Raw genomic sequence first — 23,245 nt, forward strand, 5'->3', positions numbered from 1 at the left:
ATCATGACCCAAATGAATCCACTTAAATGGAAAATAAAAATTCAAACTATATTTTTAAGTTTATCATTAATGAATTCAAAGTGACTTACCCAGTAACCTTTCACCTGATTCAAACAGTGAAAGCTATAACAATAAAAATCTACTAATGTCCAATTTCAGAATTACAATAAAGGGGAAAATTGTCTAAATAGTAACTAAGAACCAAAGAAGTTTCTGACTATTAAAAGTAACATACATATTATTTCTAAAAATTATGGAGAATAGGGGCACCAGGGTGGCTCAGTTGGTTAAGTGTCTGACTCCTGACAGCAGCTCAAGTCATGAACTCACGGCTCATGAGATCAGGCCTCATAATGGGCTCTGTGCTAAGAGCTCACAGCTTGCTTGGGATTCTCTCCCTCTCTCTGTCCCTCCCCTACTTGTGCTTACAAGCTCTCTCTCAAAGTAAATAAATAAAAACATTTTAAAAACTTACAAAGAATAGTTTCATAAAGTTTACACATAGAGAAGACACTTGCCCATTCTGTATAATCTCCAAGAAAGTGAGAGGTGGGAGGATAAAAAATAACGAAATCAGAATAACAGAATACAAAATAGATTAAGAAACATACTTGTATTAAACCATACGCAGGTTCATCAAGAAGATTTTCAAATGACTGTGAAAGACTCTTATTCTGACAATTCACAAGAAGTGTTCTTTTATCCTGTGGAGATCTGCAATAAAAGAAGGGATCTGTAGAAAATACTAGCACACTGCATCAATTACTACCTGAATAATTATTAATGCCTAGTTACTTTTATCCCAAAACTCATATGTCCAGTTCTAGAACTGTTTCCCATTATACAACATTAGCAACTGCTTAGTAACTATCCTAAATGAGTTCCCAAACTATATGAAACATGAAATACTAGATTAACAAATATAAAAGGACTGAAGCATGTTTTTATTCTAGGTAAAGCCAAGAGGACTAAGTTGTAACAAACCCAAATTTTTGTTTATAATTATAACAGAAAACCCTTACAAATATATCTGCCTTTATTATCATAAAAAATATTTAACGTTAAAACATACTTTAGGATTCATCAGTATATTTAATATGTACAACACAGGAAAATGTCCTATTTGGAAAGGATTTCCAACTTCATTCCAGAGTGGTAGTATTGCAATATAAGGTATTAAAAACACAAGATGAAGCAGATTAGTTATTTGTTAAAGATCATTAATTATGCTAACATAATTATAAACATACACATGAACATTTTTAACAAAGTTATAATGTACAGCTCAGGTACACTATGCCTTTAGTTCTTGCTTATTAAGCTCTAGAAGCAAGTTTTTCTTCACATTTCTTAATAACTACAAAATAAATGTTTCCCAAATAGGCATCTAATTTCAAGTAATCAAATGATTATCCAGTCTTTTTTCTATTCAGTAAGTTTTATAACTTAGTAAGTTAGCTATAATAAATCCACAACTTTTCTGTGTTTAAAATAAAACTTAAATGTGTTATGTTACTGCTATCTACTTCTAGTTTATTATAAATGTTTGAGATAAGAACTTTAATAACAGTTATCTCTTCCCAATTCTAACATAACAGGATGCAACAGCAATGCTAGAGGGGATATGAACTCCAACAGCATCTTATTTTTACACATTCAGAAACAACAGCTGTCTTCAGAGACAACAGTATTAATAAGCTCCTTGGCTTTTTAAGAAGCTGAGGTTGAGTCATTTGAGGCAGGAAAAAAATAATAACTTTTACTGTTATTATCCTTTAAAATGCTCAATTTTCATTAAATGTCATGCTTCTCAACACTTATTGGGATCATGCTTAATACGAAGACCTATATGTTCTCACAATGCATTTTTTAATGATAAGTCTTTTAAATGTAGCCTCAGAAAAAGTAACTAATACAGCAATATACGTTTTCCTGGCACAATGCAACTAGCACTATGGTTATTATTTTTTTCTAACAATAAATTAAGCCAAATTATTTCCTTAAAACCCAAATAAAAAATTATCATGAAAGTCAAAACATGACTATGCATGTAAAAAGGGAACAGATATGTAACCTTCACCTATCCAGCCTCAGAGAATTATACTATTGCTCCAGATTTAAAACTGTAATCAAGAAACTAGTGATGGGAAGAAGAAATGACTGCCCAACCAATACACAACCACAGATACTCTTTTAAAAAGAAAGGATTTCACTTTTTATACCCAATGTTCTGTGATGAGGGGCTGGGGAAAGTTCTGGAAGGAAAGATAAGATTTAAGATTTGGTGGCCCTTAGCTAAGGAAATCAACAAAAACATTTTTTTAAAAGAACATCAGTCAAAGGACAAGTTGTATACTGCCAGGCAATTGCAGAACTCATCCAAAGGAGAGCTGGCATTCCAGAATATTGTTACATTTCCCCCAGCCAGGTTATCACACTGATTTAATTTGGAAAGATCAAATATTATGATTTATATGTATATACTGGGGAAATATAATGGATTCTGAGAAGTTGGTATCTTATGACAACACTATTCAAGACTTTCAAACTCACTGCAGCAGCAAGACAAAACTTTTAACGATGTTAACATCAGCAATTCTATTAAAGCCTCCTAAAGGACTTAAAAACTATAGTCTAATATTACAACTATAGAAGCAGATCTACTATAAATTCAGAAGTATTTCCCAGGCTTTGGAATGAGCCTCTCCCAAAGGCCTCGGAATAAATTCTGAATTGATAACAGATGAAGAATGCTTTGTGTGCTGAGATGTGGTGGTAACTATTTCCCATTGCTACTGAGAATGACCAATATGGAAAGCTAAAGAAATAAATAAAAATATCATTGCAAAGGCTGTCATAAAAGGTTAATAAAAATAAAAAGGTGCAGAATATTTACAACTATATACATGATATTCTTATTTTATACATATGTCTCAAAGGGAATAAATGAAAGTCTATAACCTAAGAGACTCTCTTAGGTGTTATACCATAAGAGACTCTCAAATACTGAGAACAAACTGAGGGTTGATGGGGGTGGGGGAGAGGGGAAGGTGGGTGATGGGCATGGAGGAGGGCACTTGTTGAGATGAGCACTGGCTGTTATAAGGAAACCAACTTGACAAACTATATTAAATTTTTTAAATTGTTATATGATGTAAAAAGCCAATTTGGCTTTTTAGGGAATATTTTACTGCATGGATATTTATATATTAATGTAAAAATGTCCCAATATACAAATTAATTTTACTGGAACCTCTGTATCACAACGTTCATTCATATCCTAGCAAGGTAACATAAAGGTATTTGTGATTCATTCTTTACCTGAGTATCATGTTTTAAATGGTAATAAATTAAAGATCACTAACATCAATGGATGGTGCAATCTGTTTTTCCCCTGCAGATAAGAAAACCATCTGAGAAATACCAAGTCTCAAGAAGCTGGACTATTTTGCACTGATGTGAGAATGAAAGAAGGAACTGTGCATAGCCGAGCCTCATTCTCACTCTTACAAGGCTGCACATCCCCAGTGCATTCACAATTTCTGTTCATCCATATGGTAAGGACCTTAATTCATTAGGGGAAGTATTAGAAAGCTAAGATGCCCACAAATGCAAGCCACATTATTCAACTTAGGTTAAACAGTAAAAGAATACAGTCTGCTTCTGTCTGTTGGTTTTGAATTGAAAAGAAGACAAGAAGGGTGACCCTGGCATAGCCTGCCTGACATCTCAGTGAGGCTGCAAAAACCAAAGTCTTCCAGAACTATTCTTCTTCCTTCTGGTCTCTACAACAATCTCTGACCACAAGAACATGATTCTAGGAATATTATTTTGCTTAAGATAATAGCTCTCAGGACAGGAAATAAGTCTGCGATGGCTGACAACTAGTAGAGTAAAAACCTCGGAATATTTGGGAATTTTCATTTCTTCAGGGTTCAACTTAATTGAGAATACCATTTATTTAATCATAACTAATAAAGAACAAGGATCTTTATTTAATATTTCCCTAAGAATCTGACAGAGATGACTTATACAAATATGGAATTCTTATAATATTAGTGACAGTTTATTTGCAGTATCTACATTCTACCACTTGGACTCAACATATAATCTCTGGTGAACTCTATGAAATAATATAATTGGGTATAATTTATGACAGGGAAGAGAATAAGAAGTGTTTATTTTTAACTTAGGATACAGAGAGGTCTTGGAGATAAACTATTTGATGTACTGTTCTTACACATTTCAGACCATTCAGGGGGCAAAGAATAAGTTAGCCCCCAGTGTCACAGAAGTACACAGTGGAGAAGTGGCTAGTATTAGGAGTATAGTTTTTGATGGATTCCCTTTAAGCTACCTCTTCCCACCCCCCTACCCCCCCACCCCCAGAATGGCCACATCTCTGGATGACCATAAATTTAATAACAAAGCCCAAAAGGGAAAAAGAAAAGAAAGTATAGGTAGGTCAGTCTCCTCTGCTAGGTTTTTCTCTTTGACCAGGTCACTAAAGGTTGCGATTAATCATTGATGTTCACATCACATCCCTTTTTATCCTCCCCTTAATTTCATTCTCTCTCAAAGCTTCAATTACTACTGACACACAAAAAACTTACAAATTATCCTATTATATGCTCTCACAGTGCTACATCTCTCTTATTTGGAGCACTTATTACAGCTGAAATGTCACACTTATTTTTAAAAGTTATGTTTCTCTCACAATAGTACAAATTTCATGAAGGCTGGGGCCATATCTTTTTTGATTATTGCTCTTTCGAGCAGTTAGCACAGTGTGTCCAGGACATAAGTGGTCCTCAAATAAAATTCGCTGAATGAAATGTATACGCGTGTGTGTGCGCGCACGCACACACACACACGCGCACACACACACACACAAAATATAGGGAGGAACACCATTCCCATGGCTTCATGTTTTCAAATGGAAATATGCACTTCTATTAAACAAACTCTCCTTCGCTAGGACATACCTGATTGCTGAGATCAGGAAAGAGTAAGGTGCATGCTTGACATATAACCCCTTCTAGGCGCTTTCTCTTGGATTTGCCTACCAACAGAGAAGGTGCTTTCTAGTCTGCTTTCACTCACATCATAAGTGGTCTGTCCTCACTATGGAGATGTGTAGTTGTCCAAAAATAACCGGATGACTTCAAAACTGCTTATCTAAGCCTCACCAATAATGATACTTTTACCAACATGTCTGATTCCTATATTTACTCTTCACTTTGTTTCCTTTTCTGTATTAGTAAAGAAGTTTCATTTACAACCCTCATCAAAATATCACCAACACACATTCACATACCCATACTCTTAAAAGCACCTAAGTAATTGTTCAGTCTCTCTTTGAACCCATCCAGGACAGAAAACTGTCTAACCCCTGAGCTACAACCTGTTACCTTCTAACTGCTCTCTGGAGGCATACAAAACAAATCTACAATATATTTCTTATAACCTTTTCAAAATTATTTGTAGAATTGGTAAGTACTGTGTCATTTATTCATTCAACTGAGATTTACTGTGCAAGTATTACATGCCAGCACTGTGGCTAGGAACTTAGGAGAAAATGTAAACAAAATAGATCCAATTCCTGCCTTTGTGGGTATACATTTTAGAGTAGAAGATTGAAAGAAGTAAATAGATAATATTACTCTATTCGATTAAGAGCTGAAGGAAGCAAACAAGGGAATGAGACAAAGAAAAAGAATAAGGGTGGGAAACTACATTACATGGGAGAGGGCACACCCAGAAAAGCTGCAATGAGGAAGTGACTTTATACTGAGACTTTAGGGATCAGAAAGGGAGAAGAATATTCCAAGCAAAAGAAAGACCATATATAAAGGACTCTAACACAAGAGTCTGGGGTGTTTCAGCAACAGAAAGAAAATCATATGGTTCCAATATAAAAGAGAATGGCATAAGAAGAGGCTTAAGAGATAAACAGAGCCTGAGTAGCTCAGTCAGCAGAGCTCTTGATTTTGGCTTAGATCATGACTCAGGGTTGTGGGATCATGTGCACGGAGCATGGAGCCTAAGATTCTCTCTCCTCCACTCGCACACCCTCTCCCCCTCCCCCACTCATGTGCTCTATCAAAAATTTAGAAAAACAGTGAGAGATAAAGTTAATAAGGCAAGGCAGGACCTCACTGACCATTATTTTAAGAGGTTTGGATTTTATTTAATGTTGCATCAAAACTCCTCTTCTTCAAGTTAAATCCCTACATCCTACTAATGTTTTTCATAATACCACTTTGATCCCTCTCATTACATTAGTCATCTTTTCCATATAGTACAGTAGTCTAACACACTTAAAATGCAATGCTTAAGGACGCCTGGATGGCTCAATTAAGCACTTGATTCTTGGTTTTGACTCAGGTCATGATCCCAGCGTCATGGAATCAAGCCCTGTATCAGGCTCTACACTAAGCATGGAGCCTGCCTGGAATTCTCTCTCTCTTTCTCGCTCTCCCACTGCCCCTCCTCTGCATTTGCAAGTATGTGTGCACACCCTCTACATAGATAGATAGATAGATAGATAGATAGATAGATAGATAGATAGATAGATAGATGATAGATAGATAAATAGATAGATAAAATGCTTAAAATCAATCCTAGTTCTCCAAAGTAAAGACCAGTAAAGAGTAGAGAGGAACTACCATTTCATCCTAAGTACTATGCTTTAATCAATGGTTTCAGATTGAATGAACTTTTAAGTGACAGTTACATCACAACACTGATTGATACAGGGCCTGCTATGGTACTAAAATCCCCAAGCCTTTAACACTTGCTATTCAACAGCCAAATCTTTTGCCCTGATCATGCCCCTCCTGAAATCTACTTATCAATAAGCCCCTGGGTGGTAACCTATTCATAGCTTCTTTCTTCAAGATTCAAGATCCACATACTGCCAACCAGGCCTGACTTTCTTATGGATATTGGTCTGATGGATATATTTAGTGCCAGTAAAAGATGGATCAACATGGCAGAGGAAAGAATTTCCTATCACAAAACACAATCAAACAATGAGAAAGAATGAAATCCTGCCATTTGCAGCAACATGGATGGAACTGGAGGGTATTACGCCAAGTGAAATAAGTCAGTCAGAGAAAGACAGGTATGTTCTCCCTCATATGTGGAACTTGAGAAACTTCACCGAAGACCATGGAGGAAGGGAAGGGGAAAAAATAGTTACAGAGAGGGAAGAAGGCAAACCATAAGAGACTCTTAAATACAGAGAACAAACTGAGGGTTGGTGGGGAGGCGGCAGGGGAAGGGGGAAATGGGTGATGGACACTGAGGAGAAAACTTGTTGGGATGAGTACCGGGTGTTATATGTAAGCAATCAATCATGGGAATCTACCCCCAAAACCAAGAGCACACTGTACACTCTGTAGGTGAGCCAACTTGACAATAAATGATAATTTAAAAAAAAGAAAAGAAAAGAAAGAAAGAAAAAAAACAGCCAAAACCTTACAACTTCTGGAACATTTTCAGATTTATATAATCTAAAATTAGGCATTATGTTACTCTCTTATATAAAATAACATTATAACAAGGTTAACAATCATCCCTACAGTTCCCCAAACAAAAAAATCTCAGCTTCTCTCTTCTTACCTCCACATATCCATCAATCACTAAATCAAACTCTATTTTTCTCCAATACTTCTATCTTCCTTGTCACTCTCCTAGTTCATACCACCATAATCTCATCTAAATGACTGGAACAATTGGCTAAAATGATTTTAGAAGATCCTTCATGCTCTGGACTTTACTCAGCTCTCTGGCCTCATCTTTAAATCTGGTACCTTCTGTTCCCCCACTATGTAGCCCTGTGATATTCGACTACTTTGCTCTGTGATTACATCATGTTTTATACATTTCCTTCTATCTAAAATCTCTCTCCTCCCTCTAATTATCTCCTTCCCCTCCGTCCTAACATTCACTCATCAGGTCTCAACACAGATGATGCTTCCTCCAGAAACCCTTCCCTGACCCCTATCCAACTAGTCTGAAAGAGGGACCCTTCCTCCCTTCCTGGAAGCTCCCAAAGTACCTTGTACTTCATCTTAGTTCTTGAGTTTTATTGCCATTTACTGGTTGGCATCCTTCACAAAACCACACGCTCTCAGATGTCTATGAAAAGCCTATTGTGTTCACTACTAATTATCAAGCAATCAGCACAGTCCTCAGAAATATAATAGATAACCAAAATATATTTGTTAGGAGAGAAGGCAAGAAAGAGTATGTGTGTACAAATGCACATAGGTGAATAAATAGAAGACAAAAGATTTTTGGAAAGTGAGAAAGCCCTGTCTTCCATACTTAAAATAATTTTATAAAGGCCTTAGGTTTGCCAGATTTAATTTACAAATAAAATTCTTAAACAGATATAATAAAATGTAAATTAGGTAAATATGTAATCTATAAGTTACTGATGCATCATTTAAATGTGTATAAAAAATACTGGACCACTCTTCTTTAGAACAGTAATAAGGTGATACATTGTAGACCCAAAGTACTAAAATAGCAAAATTTTATTCAATCATTCATCCAAAGCAGTCAATATCCCAGGAAGAACAAAGCTGCTTGAGCTCTCATCCGCACACAGGTCACTGATGCCCAATGACAAGTAAAAATTGTTTGCCTTGGGACCAATACAATAATCCAGTTTCAATAAGAAGAAAATATTTTGATACTTACTCACACAATACCACATATTTTTCAAGAGAGTCAATCAGTAGCTTGCTATCTCCTTGATGAAAGTGCAGAGCAGGGAGAACGACGTCATCTTTTAGACAGAATACCAAATACGACCAGCCCATACCCTCTTTGTTTTGCTTGATTGATTTCAGGTCTGTCAAACTGAACAGGAATGACCATTTGCTTTTCCCATTTCTATGACTTGGAGCATCTTAAAAACAAGAAAGTGGGGCAAAATATTTTTGTTCACCTTTTTAAAAGGTACTGACAGTGCTCTTCATGACTGCCTAACAGATATTTGCTGAACCTAGGGAATGACTATAGCATTCATATTACAGGCTTCTACCTGTATTAGAAATGGCAACATACATTTTCTTAAAAGACTAGTTTTTTAAATAATTATCTTATTTGCAGACAGAGTGAAAAAATGTTATTCCTATTTAAAGTATAAACTTTGCCCAAAAATGACTACGGCTTTGGAAGCAGGCAGGCTGGATTCAGAGTGCAGCTTTACCATCTTACTAACTGAATGATCTGGAGCAAATAATTGATTCTCTCTGAGACTTACTTTCCATCTGTAAAATGGAGATAATTATACTTACCTCCCAATGTTATTCTAAGAATTAAAAGAGATAATACTTTTCAACTAACTACTGCAGGGCCAATTATACAGCAAATACTCAACAAATGTTAATCTTTTCTACTGTCCCCTCCCCCCAAATACAAATGGCATGATGCTCCTGGAGTTATTAAAAACCAAAAAAATCTTTACTTCCTCACTTCTTTTTGCAATTACTTTTACTAGACCTTACTAAGTGAAGGTAAGTTCACTGGTACAAAAAATAACATTGGAGTAAATATACAGACATTTTATTTGCAAAAACCCACACAGCAGTGGAGAACTGAGGACGAAAATATAAGTTGTTAGTGCTTCAAAGAGAAGGAATACAATGCTTGCTTCAGCAGCATATACACTGAAACTGGAACAACACAGAGAAGATTAGCATGGCCCTTGCACATGGATGACATGCAAACACAAGAAGCGTTCAACATTTAAAAACAAAGAGAATGAATACATTCAATCTTCTTACTACATCAACCAAGACCTCAGTTCAACCCCAACTATAGTAACGTAAAATAAAACATCTTCTGAGTTTGTGGGCTACTTACAGAAGCTTAAAATCCTAGGTTTGTGAACAATATAATAACAAGCAGCTTAATAAATACCTAAATAAAGATTTAAAGAACAGAAGGGGAAACTGTTTCCTACTACTACTAATTTTTATCCAAAAATACCATTTTGACCTGTTTTAACTCCAATATCAGCATGACGTGTCTCTGAAATTTTAAAACATTTCTCGAATGTTATTTCCCAAGATATGTTGCACTATCTTGTTATTCAAGATGTTAATTAATTCAATATCACACTATCAACTGCAAAAACATAAAACTGCACAGAAGATATGTGCTTATAGAACTTGATCAAGGGGTAGATCAGTGTTATCTGCACATATGTCACCTTCCTATATAGTCAGGGACACCATAGCTCCATCACCTCCAACAAGATCTCCTAAACGGACACAAAGAAATCTACAGCTCACGGAACCTCTATCTACAAGGATTACAGGCACCATCACTTTTTGAGGGACAGGTAAACAAGTATCATTTGAAAGGAAGTCCAGAGAGGCTAAGTAACCTAACTACACAGTGACCTGCCCAGGTTCCATACCAGTTCAGACGTTGAATTCATATCCAAGGCTGGTACTTGATTAAGTACCATGTGCCCATTTGACTACTGTACATCTTATTTCACTGGAATTTATACCACAGAGTCATAATGTCACTCACTACAAGATAATATCAAAGTGAGAACAATTCTAAATTCCAACGTATTCCCAAATCATTTACATGCAAATGTGTCTAGACCACCTAGAAAGGATACATACTAATAGGCTATTTGCAAAGACCAAAAATGTTTTCAAAGCAATTAAAAACTAGAAATAGCCAATTTTTTAATTAAATTCTTAAATTACACAAAAATAATCTAAATTAATGCCAGAAAACCATGTATATTAATACATGCAAGCTATATGAATTATCAGGAGTTTGTGCATATTCAAAAGTAAAGTCTTTTACATAGATTTTCCCACATTGATGGAAAAAACACATCACATACGAAATATGAAATACATATATAAAATGCCTCAAACATTTCCTCACTTGAAGCTCTGATAAACAATGGAAGAAACATCAAGCTTAGAAAATGTCTCCTTTAGAAAGTTCTGATGAAATATAATTGGATGAAATAATCTGGAAGAGGAAGGGATGGGATGGGACAGAATGCACGGTACTTCATAATTCGTGTGCCTGTGTATGCATAATGGGTCATACTTGGGTCCTACTAGGTTCAATATTATTCCTTACTGCTATACACAATCATTAATAGTTTTCAAATACTGGGGGAAAAAATAAAATATCTCCTTAACTTTTAATAACTGCTAAGTAAAGCCTCTTTACTTTATAAGTCACAGTGTATGGCCAAGTCATAGGAGCAGTATTTGCTAAACTCTGCAGCTACACACAAGTTCTCAATTCTGCACATTAAAATCATTGCGACAGCATTTGAAAAACAGATGCCCAGGCTCCAGCAGGTTGAAATACAGGCATTAGGGCTTTTTTAAAAAGCCTAACCTTCCTAGGTGATTTCAATGTGCAGCCAAAGTTGAAAACTACTAATCTAAAAAGATATTTATTGTCAGATTATGCTTTTCTCATACATGCAATGCTTCTTTCAGTTATGAAAATTCACTCTTTTGTTCATGAAAACCCATTCCTTTGTTCATTCCTGTCATTTTCAAGAATTCAACATTATTAGGTAACAACAAACAAAAAAAGATCAATTCACATAAATTAACTCTGAAGACCTAATCTACAGCAGTTAAAAATCACTTCACATGCCAAATATACTAAAATCCTATGGTATTGTTCTGGTAAGAATCTTCCCTTTTAGTAGAAAGAGAATGCCAAAAAGAAAAAAAAACCAGCAAAACACCAGCATTGAGCTGACTATAATTCACCAAAGGCTTGCAAATTACTATTAACTTCTTAATTACCACTGCTTCCAAGAAATGATACAGTACAAAGGATAACTACTGTATATGAGAATGATTCCCCAGGCCATAGATGAAAATCAATTTCACTGAATAACAATGCTATATAAATATAAAGTATGTATTCCAGCCAATTGTGGCCAGCTTTTCTGAATCTGGGAAATGTGGATAAATCCTAAATTCAGACCAAAATCATTAAGAGATAAAATGTCCTCTAAGCCATAAAACACAAATTAATCACTAGGAAATAAAACACTTTAACTGTGTACAAGTATTCACTACTTTTAAAAGAATCACAAATAGGCTGGCTCTATCATAGATGGGCTACCTAAATCATATTTGGGGTAGTATATGTGTTCTGTCAGGCTGTTCACTTTGCTCTTTTTTGTTATCCGCAAGTAGATAATCATCACATAGCAACATAAATTTAAATATACATGTAATATATAAAGGACAATAGTCACTCAACATACATAAATAGGAAACTGTAATGAGCTGTGAAGATCTCAGTGAGCACTGAAATTAGAACAGTAAAATTTAGTGGTATACTCCATCTCCCCCTGGTGTTTTAGGATGAAATAACATGACTTTTTTTTTTATTCTTCTAGAAAAATGTGCATGAGAGACACCTAAAGCAATTTTTTAGTGTTCCTATTTTCTGCCATGAATAACTACAAAACTGAACAAGTATCTTAAAGCCTTTTTTTAACAAAGCTACAACCAACAGAAGAGATATGAAGATGGAATATAATTAAAATAAGAGAATTAATGTATTAAAGCACCAAATCACCCTTGCAACAAAGGAATATTAAAGAATTTTCTTTGAACTTTTATTTCTATTATATTGTAGCAAATTAGTTTAAGATTTCAAAAGATTTAATTCATACCTCCATTGGTATGTTGTTTCTTTTTAAGTGGAACTGTATTGACCATGTCCCACTCTGTTTCATAACTGTTCAGATGTTCTGAACCCCGATAACCTTTTTCCTGTGGGGGCTGTGTCCATTCTACAACTGAACTGGAATCCTAAAAAAAAAAAAAAAATGTTATAAAATATTTAGGAACTAAAACTAGAATTTAAATTCAATTAATAATATTTTCTCAGCTTCTACATAATCTATACGTTGTGGCAGACATCACTGGTAGGAAAATTGACCACTATTTCCTATTCTTTTTTCCCTCTTGCTTATCTTTACCTGCCATCCACCCCATCCTCCCCCAAAAACAAGAAAAAAAAAAAAAAAGAAAATTCTGTCCAGACACCCCTATAGTTATTAGGGTTGCCAATGAAATAAAAGCAGAGATCAACTTCAGGGTTTCTGGCTTCTGGAAATTCTTTTGCTTTCCTAATAAAAGCCTCATCCCTTTTCCCCTTTTTCCTGCTCTGAGTGTAGCCAAGATGCCTAAAACTGTGGCAGCCATCTTATGACCATAAAAAGAAAAAAGGAGAATCACTCCAAGCCTCTAGATTTGCAGTTAAGCCACCATTAGTTGCTATTTCTCAATCAAAATTAGTTAAAAGCTACGAATAACAAATCTACATGTAAGGTTCTATAGAACTTAACATTTTAAAAGAGAATAAAACCAAAAGCCTGAAATTCAATATTAATAATGTAACTAAATCAAAAAATTTAATTTCTATACAATAAAAGATAGCACACATAACCAGGACTGAGTGAAAATGTTTCCAAAAATATATGGCAGACTAAAGAAAAACACCTAGAATACAATAACACCTACTAAGTTATTTAGAGATCAGCAATATCAAAACAAAAATATGCAGATGGTAGGAACAAGCAAGTCAAAGAAGAAATATGAAATAACAAACATACAGGAAGATGTCTAACTTCAGAAACTGAAGAAAAAGCAAGTTAAGATGAAGCTCAATATTTTGCCCCATTGAAGTTAGAAATAAAAATATGAAAGACAGTGTAAAAACATGGTATCTCACACTGCTGATGACCATGCTAATTAGAACTGATTCCAAAAGGGCAATAGAGCCATACTTATTAAGATTCAAACTATGCAGGGGCGCCTGGGTGGCTTAGTCGGTTAAGCGTCCGACTTTCCGCTTAGGTCATGATCTCGCAGTTCGTGGGTTCGAGCCCCGCGTCGGGCTCTGTGCTGACTGCCAGCTCGGAGCCTGGAGCCAATTTCAGAGTCTGTATCTCCCTCTCTCTCTGACCCTCCCCTGCTCACGCTGTCTCTCTCTCTCTCTCTCTCTCCTAGAAATAAATTTAAAAATATTAAAAAAAAAAAAGATTCAAACTATGCATGTGTGTCACCCAAAAAATTCTCTTTACATCTTCCACTCTAGAGAAATACTAACGCATGTATACAAAGAGGCATATGCAAGAATTTTTACTGCAGCATTGTTTGTAAAAATGAAAAACTGAAAATATCCTAATATCTATCAGTAAAGGAATGAAGACACAAACTAGGGGGTAGCCAAGGAAATACTAGGCCACAGTTTAAAAACTAATATATGTTAAAAGTTGCAAAACAGGGGTGCCTGGGTGGCTTAGTCAGTTAAGCATCCAACTTTCGCTTAGGTCACGATCTCGCGGTTCGTGGGTTCGAGCTCCATGTCGGGCTCTGTGCTGACTGCCAGCTCAGAGCCTGGAGCCTATTTCAGAGTCTGTGTCTCCCTCTCTCTCTGACCCTCCCCTGCTCACGCTGTCTCTCTCTCTCTCCTAGAAAAAAAAAAAAAAGTTGCAAAACAATGCTGTATAACAATATGCAGTGTATGCAATTAGCAATACAGAAAGAAAACTAGGTCTAGACAGATAATGAAATGTATACAGACAAAAGTCTAGAAAGATATACACTAAACAGGAACAGATGATAGAATTCTAGTCAAGCAGGATTTCAATTTCTATTGTCTGTTTCTATTATTCGAATATTTTTACAAGAATGTATTCATGTAGTGCTAGTGTAATTCTTTTTAAAAAAGGGAAAGAGCAAAATTGGTAGGAACATAAAAATATTATAAAGGCACAAGAAAAATTAAGAAATAGAAACAGAATGAAAGAGAGGAAAACTGAATGAATGAAATGAAAATGGGGAAAGCTAAGAATCATCTGTAGAACCCCACCAGCACAAAGGTTTAGAATTACTAGATCAAGTACTTTTGGAAGTTAGGATAAAGGTCAAACTACAAAGAGGACTAACAATAGGTCAGAAAGCTAGAGGTATTTTATTCACTAAAGAAAGTACAACATATTATCTCTGGATTAGGAGAAACCAACCACACTGAATAAAGGGATAACACACTGAAAACGAGAATGAATTAAAAGTCTATTTATACAATGAATTGGTGACATTCCCAGCTTTCTTCCTCCACTCAGTTGCCAGAACACTGGAATCCAGGCTTACCCTCCCAGGTAGGAATCTGCAGGAATTTCAGGCAAATGACTAGCCCAAGAGAAAGGATCTAGTTTTAACATTAGAGATTCCCCAAGGAATTACTAAGCCTACATAAACCTACCTATACCTACAGAGTATAATCAATCACTTTTTTTGGTCTGCTGTTAAATCTAAGCACCACACCACAAAGATTACCAAACATCAAAGGCAAGTGTCTACACAAAAGGCAAAGTTCCAATGAAACAAGGGGGGAAAAGTCAATTAAAAGTAGATTATAGAAAGAGATAAAAACAAAACTCCTTAGGAATAAGGAAAGATATATACACAAAGAACAGGATGTTATTTTTAAAAAGGACTGGAAATGGGGCACTTAAACAAGATGCCTTATAAATTAAAAACAAAGCAAAAATTAAAAAGGCAATAGAAGAAAAAAAAAAGGCAATAGAAGAACTAAAAAATAAAATTAAAGAAACTTTCTAGGAAACCGTACACACACACACACACACACACACACACACACACACACACACACACACACACACACAAAAAAAAAAATAGGAAAGAAAGGATTAAAAAACTAGAGGACCAGTCCAGGTCTAAAGAGTTCTAGAAAGAAAGAAAACAGAAATTGGAGAGGAAGAAAAAAATCATCTCTGAAATAATTTATCAACATTCCCTAAGAACTAAAAAATAAAATTAAAGAAACTTTCTAGGAAACCGTACACACACACACACACACACACACACACACACACACACACACACACACACACACACACACACAGAATTAAAAATAGGAAAGAAAGGATTAAAAAACTAGAGGACCAGTCCAGGTCTAAAGAGTTCTAGAAAGAAAGAAAACAGAAATTGGAGAGGAAGAAAAAAATCATCACTGAAATAATTCAACAACATTCCCTAAGAACTAAAAGACTAAGTTTCCATATTACAAGAGTCCATCAAGTGCCCAAAACAATGAATATAAAGGACCACAATGGCATACTATGAGGATACCTAAAACACTAAAAACAAACAGGCAATCCTAAAAGTTTCTAAAATGAAAAAAACATACAATGGATCAGAATTTAGAATGTAATGAGATCATGACCTGAGCCAAAGTCGGACGCTTAACCAACTGAGCCACCTAGCCACCCCTATTTTAAGAGAGGGAAATAGAGAGACAGAGAGCAAGTGGATTTCAGGTGGAGGGAGAGACAAAAAGAGAGGCAGAGAGAATCCCAAGCCGACTCCACACTCAGTGCAGAGCCCAATGCTGGGCTTGATCCCACATCTGTGAGATCATGACCGGGGTGGAAATCAAGAATCAGACACTTAATCAACTGAGTCACCCAGGCGTCCCTTCACTCCTAGGTTTTTAAGAGAAAAATATATGTCCAAACAGACACTTGGTTTTGAATGTTCACATGAGCATTATTTATATTTACCTAAAAATGGGGGGAAAAAAAACTCCACACAAATATTCATCAACTAATGAATAAATAAAATGTAGTATAATCCCCCCACCCTGTATCTGTGGCTTCTCTTTTCCACAGTTTGTTACCTACGGTCTGTTACACATAGTCAACAATGGTCCAGAAGCACATGATCTTCCTTTTGACATATTACCAGAAGGTCAATAGTAGCCTAACACTACTTCACAATGACTACATCATTCGCTTCACTTCATTTCATCACGTAGGCACTTTATCATTTCACATCATCACAAGAAGGGTGAGTACAGTACAATCAGGATTTTGAGAAAGACCACATTCACATAACTTATAGTATATTGTTATTATCATCACATTTTATTATTAGTTATTGGTGTTAATTGCTTACTGTGCCTACTTTATAAGTCAAACTTTATCATAGGTAATGTATGGAAAAAGCATAGTATGTACAAGGTTCAATACTATCTGTATTGATAGTACTCAGGCATTCACCAGGGGTCTCAGAACATATCCCCCATGGATAAGGGGGGATTACTGTATATCCATAAATGCAATGTTGTTCAGCAGAAAGGAGGGCAGGAAGGCAGGCAGGAAGGAAAGAAGAGGGAAAGAAGGAAGGATGGACTGAGAGGTGCAGGAACATGGATAAACCTTGAAACATGTTAAGTCAAAGAAGCAAATCACAGGGCGCCTGGGTGGCTCAGTCGGTTAAGCATCCGACTTCAGCTCAGGTCATGATCTCACGGTTCATGGGTTCGAGCACCACGTTGGGCTCTGTACTGACAGCTAGCTCAGAGCCTGGAGCCTGTTTCAAATTCTTTGTCTCCCTCTCTCTCTGACCCTCCCTTGCTCATGCTGCCTCTCTCTCTCAGAAAAAAATAAAACATTAAAAAAAAAAAGTCACAAAAGGCCACATACTGTATGATTCCATTTAGATGAAATATCCACAAAAGTTAAGTTCTCAGAGATGAAAAGTAGATTAGTGGTTGCAAGCGGGAATGACGGGTATACTAACTACTGAAAGGTACAGTTTCTTTTTTAGGAGTAATAAAAAGGTTCTAAAATTAGATACTGGTGATTGTTACACAACTCTGTAAATACATTTACACCACTGAATTATACACTTTAAAAGAGTAAATTTTATGGCATATGAATTATAGTTCAAAAAAAGTTATTTTAAAATGGCATTCCTTGGGGTGCCTGGGTGGCTCAGTTGAGTTAAGCATTCAATTTCAGCTCAGGTCATGATCTCATGGTTTGAATTCAAGCCTTGCATGAGGCTCTGTGCTGACAGCTCAGAACCCGAATCCTGCTTCAAATTCTGTGTCTCCCTCTCTCTCTGCCCCTCTCATGCTCACACTCTGGTTCTCTCTCTCAAAAATAAACATTCAAAAAAACAGTAACAAAAAAATAAAAATGGCATTCCTTGAGCTCCTGGGTGGTTCAGTTGGTAGAGCATCTGATTCTTGGTTTTGGCTCAGGTTTTGATCTCATGGTTTGTTGAGTTCAAGCCCGCATTAGGCTGTGACAGCACAGAGCCTGCTTGGGATTTTCTCTCTCCCTCTCTCTGCCCCTCCCCTGATCGTACTCTCACATTCTCTCTTTCTCTCAAAAATTAATAAATAACCTTAAAAAAATTCTTAATAGCATTCCTTCCTTTAATCACACCTTTCCTTTCTTTCTTAAATACCTTTCCAGCGTAGAGAATACTAGAAGAATCTAAAGCATCATCCAATGGTCTCCAGTCCACTATTACTTCAGCATCCTAGAGAAAGAAATTATGGACTACAGTTACTATTCAGCAATTATCTTACACTCTTAGCCACCTATGTTTAATTCCCTCAACCTAAAATGAAATTTTTAAACCCCTAAATATTAGCATTTAAGTATGCAATATCATAATTTTATAAACGTCATATAGATTTTCAAACTTATTATTTAGTATAAAAAATTTATATTAACTGTAACTTTTACATAAGTTTTATAATAATCCATGCCGTTTTACTGGCTATCTAAAGGTACATTTTTTTCTGGGATGCCTGGCTGGCTCAGTCAGGGGAGCACGAGACTCTTGATCTTGGAATAGTGAGGTCAAGCCCCACACTGGAAATAGAGATTACTTAAAATGTTTTAAAAATTTTTTTTAATAAAGTATTTTTTTCTAACATCATTTTCATGTTAAATTTACAACCACTGTTCAATTACATAATTTTACCTTACACATGAAATTTAAACTTACTGATAATGCCCCAACGATGAACATCTGCCATAAACAATTATAAATAAAATCATTTACTAGAAACCCACCTTTTCTAACACGCGTAATATTCCTGAAATCAAACTGTCTTGGTCATTGGTCTTTCCACAAGATGAGTGAATATAGACCCCTTCCTGTTCATATACAATCTGGAACAGCAAAGAAAAAAAAAAAAAAAAAAAAAAAAATAAAAAAAAATAATAAANAAAAAGAATTAATCACACATTATTAAGTACTATTTCAACATTTAAAAAAAAAAGATACTGTCCTATAATGCCTAAACCATATTTCTGATTATTACATATATTTAAAAAATACCATTCAGGCTTAAGAGCACTTCACACTAAGATAAACTGGAAGGAAGTTTGCTTTGTTATGAATGGAAGTTTGTTGATTTAGTGATAATCACAATCTTGATCTTCTCCATAAACAAAGATGTCCCACTAATTGTTATGCCTTTCAAGCGGATTCCACTTAAAATATATTTTTAACAAACATTAAGCAAGATATTGGGTTCAAAATGAAAAAGGATCTGAAAATACTCAAGAATAAGAACAGATGAAATGCAATAGGAGTCATTGCTTTCTAACTTCCTAGAATAGCACGTTTTACTCTAAGATCATTTCAGTGTGTTTTTGTAGCAAAGTGGCACAGAAATTCAGGGAATAATATGGGAATTTCAAAGAGTAATGACGAAGACCTTCTAGGAATGATTAAAGTAGTTAAAGCACACAAATATTTACTGAATATGTAAAAGACTATAGTCACATAAATATGACTAAAACATGGTCCCTAAAGGGACCCTGAAAGGAAACTGAATTCCTGAATAAACTGAACCATGCAAAGTTAAGCCTTATTTTTTTTAAAAGCATAAGGTTATAAACTAAGCTTCCATTCCTGCAACCCATTTTAAACCATTAAAAATTTTTTTCATTATGAAAATAAGTAAAAGAAAAATAAAACAATCACTTCTGGACCTAAATACTTTTGACATATATAAGTTTAGAACAGAGTGCAGTTTCCATTTATGTAGACATTTTCTTTAATTCCAATATAATTAACATAGTTATACTAGTTTCAGGTGTACAATATAGTGATTCAACAATTCCAGGGCCACCTGGGTGGCTCAGTTGGTTAAGCGTCCGACTTCAGCTCAGGTCACGATCTCCCAGTTCGTGGGTTTGAGCCCCGCGTCAGGCTCCGTGCTGACAGGTAGCCCAGAGCCTGGAGCCTGTTTCAGATTCTGTGCCTCCCTCTCTCTCTGACCCTCCCCTGCTCACGCTCTCTCTCTCTCTCTCAGAAATAAATTTTTTAAAAAATTAAAAAAATAATAAAAAACAATTCCATACATACTCGGTACTCATCATGGTAAGTGTACTCAATCTCTTTCACCTATCTCACCTCTCCCCCAATCACTTGCCCTCTGATGGCCACCAGGTTGTTCTCTACATTTAAGAGTCTTGTTTCCTTTGTCCATTTGTTTCTTAAATTCCCCATGAATGAAATCATATGGTATTTGTCTTTCTCTGACTTATTTCACTTAGCATTATACTCTCTAGATCCATCCTTGTTGCAAATGGCAAGACTTCATTTTTTTATGGCTGAGTAATATTCCATTGTGTGTGGGGAGGGGTGTATACCTCATCATCTTCATCCATTCATCTATCGATGAATACTTGGGCTGCTTTTGTATTTTGATTATTGTAAATAATGCTGCAATAAACATAGGGGTGCATATATACCTTTTCAAATTAGCGTTTTCATATTCTTTGGGTAAATACTCAGTAGTGGAATTACTGGATCATACGGTAATTCTATTTTTAAATTTTTTTTAATTTATTTTTTTTTTATTTCTAGGAGAGAGAGAGAGAGAGAGACAGCGTGAGCAGGTGAGGGTCAGAGAGAGAGGGAGTCACAGACTGAAACAGGCTCCAGGCGCTGAGCTGGCAGTCAGCACAGAGCCCGACGCGCCACGAACCACGAGATCATGACCCAAGCGAAAGTCAGATGCTTAACTAAGCCACCCAGGTGCCCCTATTTTTAAATTTTTGCGGAATCTCCATATTGTTTTCCACAGTGGCTACACTAGCTGGCATTCCCACCAACAGGGCATGAGGGTTCCTTTTTCTCCATAGCCTCACCAACACTTGTTGTTTCTTGTGTTTTTAATTTTAGCCATTGTGATAAGTGTGTGAGGTGGTATCTCACTGTGATTTTGACTTACATTTCCAGGATTATAAGTGACATTGAGCACCTTTTCATGTGTCTGCTAGCGACCTATATATCTTCTTTAGAGAATGTTTGTTCATGTCTTCTGCCAATGTAACTGGATTATTTCGGGGTTTTTTGGTGTTGGGTTGCATAAGTTCTTTATATATTTTGAAAACTAATCCCTTCTCAGATATATCATTTGCAGGTATGTTCTCCCATTCAGAGGGTTTCTTGTTTTGTTGATGGTTTCCTTTGTTGTGCAGAAGTTTTATATTTTGATGTGATCCCAACAGTTTATTTTTGCTTTTGTTTCCCTTACTTTACGAGACGTATCTAGAAAGATGTTCATCCGAATTTAAAGAAATCACTGCCTATGCTTTCTTCTAGGGTTTGTATGGTTTCAGGTCTCATATTTAGGTCTTCAATCCATGGTAAAAGAAGTATTCCAGTTTCGTTCTTGTACGTGTAGCTCTCCAGTTTTCACAGCATCACTTGTTGAATAAAGTGATTTTTCCCATCACATAACTTTGCTTCCTCTGTTGAAGATTAACTGAACATCTAATCATAGATTTATTTCCAGGCTTTCTGTTCTGTTCCACCGATCTGTGTGTCTTTGTGCCAGTACCAAACTGTTTTGATTATAACAGTTTTGTGGTATATCTTGAAATCTGAGACTGTGATACCTTAAGTTTTGTTCTTTTTCAAGAATGCTTTGGCTATTTGGGATCTTTTATGGTTCCATATGAATTTTATGATTACTTATTCTAGTTCTGTGAAAAATACTGTTGATATTTTGATTGGGATTACATCAAATCTATAGACTGCTTTGGGTACTATGGACATTTTATACTTATGTAGAACTTTTATTAATATAACCACATCACTATTCAGAATAGCATGTGGACTAACAATGCAAGACAAGCATCATCACACACTAGTTACAAATGTAAATGGGTACGGGGCATCTGGGTGACTCAGTCAGGTGACTCAGGCGATGCTCTCACAATTCATGAGTTCAAGCCCCATATGGGGCTTGCTGCTGTTGGTGCAGAGCCCGCTGGGATCCTCTATTCCGTACCCCACCCCCACCCGCTCTCTCTCTGCCCCACACATGCGCACTCTCTCTCTCAAAAATAAACAAACTTAAAAAAATATAAATGGGAATGCATCCTGTTGTTTTTAGCTAACATTTATGGAACACTTATGCACCAGGATCTCTGCATATTATAGCTTAATCCCCACAACTCTAGACCTCACGCTCTATAACTGTATCCTACTACATCATTAGAATGAGAAGCCCATTTGTGTTAATGAGAAAACTGAAAAAGAGGTTAAATAACCTGCCTAAGGTTGATTACACAAATACTAAGGGATAGTTAAGGAGTAGTGTGGAAATTAAAATCCTGGCAGTCTAACACCGGAACTCTGTTCTTACTACTACATTTTAAAGCACCACATTACTTTTACTGCCTGTCCTGTGGTGTTAGTCACTTGTGATATGAATTTGTGTATTAGGAAAAGAGTCCTTTTAGTTTAGTAATCAAGATCATGGAGAAATTCTAATTTCAAAAACCCAGACAGCTTGCAATGAAATAGCTGTTAAGCACCAGACCAGCATTAAGCAGAAGGCAAAGACTGGGGACAGTATGAGTTGAGGAGTGGTGGGAGACAATTCTGTATTCTTTGGATAAAAATAAAAACTTTCAAAGTACACAGATTTATTCACAAATGTGCATAAAAAATATGTTTAAGACTATTCACAGTATTATTCCTGACATCAGGGGAGGTGAGGGAAGGAGGAAATAAGGAAGTTATGAATCTAAATATCCCACAAAGAGGGAAATGATCAAATATATCTTGGCATATTCATTCTACAGGGAATACTATGCAGCGGTTAAGAAAGAATATGGTACATTAAATGAACAGAAAGACACAGAAAAACTGCCAATTATATATAGTATACGACATCTGCATTTTTTTTTAAGTTTCTCTAAATCTCTAATACACATAACAAGTTCTGGAAAGATACACTTAAAGCTATGAACAGAGGTTACTTGTGAAAGAGAATGGGATGTGGAAATGCTGAAACAGAACTGTAACTGTGTATGTTAATGCCTCTAGCTGACTTGAATATTTTGATG

At 35.8% G+C, this 23,245-nt stretch overlaps 1 protein-coding gene and 1 non-coding gene across 3 annotated transcripts in view; one reads left to right on the top strand and one right to left on the bottom strand.

The window, feature by feature from the left end:
• Window positions 1–23,245, bottom strand: part of TBC1D15 (TBC1 domain family member 15) — a 72,580-nt gene that overhangs the window by 29,095 nt on the left and 20,240 nt on the right. For both annotated transcript variants that reach the window (XR_013337854.1, XM_077775194.1), the window contains exons 2-6: window positions 18,944–19,042; window positions 18,327–18,401; window positions 12,710–12,848; window positions 8,713–8,923; window positions 612–714 (exon numbers count right to left, since the gene is read on the bottom strand). Coding sequence is in view for 1 of the 2 variants with exons in the window: in XM_077775194.1 (XP_077631320.1) it covers window positions 612–714; window positions 8,713–8,923; window positions 12,710–12,848; window positions 18,327–18,401; window positions 18,944–19,042 (627 nt within the window). In the remaining variant the exon portion in view is untranslated. The remainder of the gene's footprint in view (window positions 1–611; window positions 715–8,712; window positions 8,924–12,709; window positions 12,849–18,326; window positions 18,402–18,943; window positions 19,043–23,245) is intronic.
• On the top strand, window positions 9,663–9,769 carry LOC144240879 (U6 spliceosomal RNA). The gene has a single exon (XR_013337878.1). It is a non-coding gene; the product is annotated as a U6 spliceosomal RNA (small nuclear RNA).

The sequence above is a fragment of the Crocuta crocuta genome, unplaced genomic scaffold, assembly GCF_008692635.1.
Source record: "Crocuta crocuta isolate KB4526 unplaced genomic scaffold, BGI_CrCroc_1.0 scaffold97, whole genome shotgun sequence".
Lineage (NCBI taxonomy): Eukaryota > Metazoa > Chordata > Mammalia > Carnivora > Hyaenidae > Crocuta > Crocuta crocuta.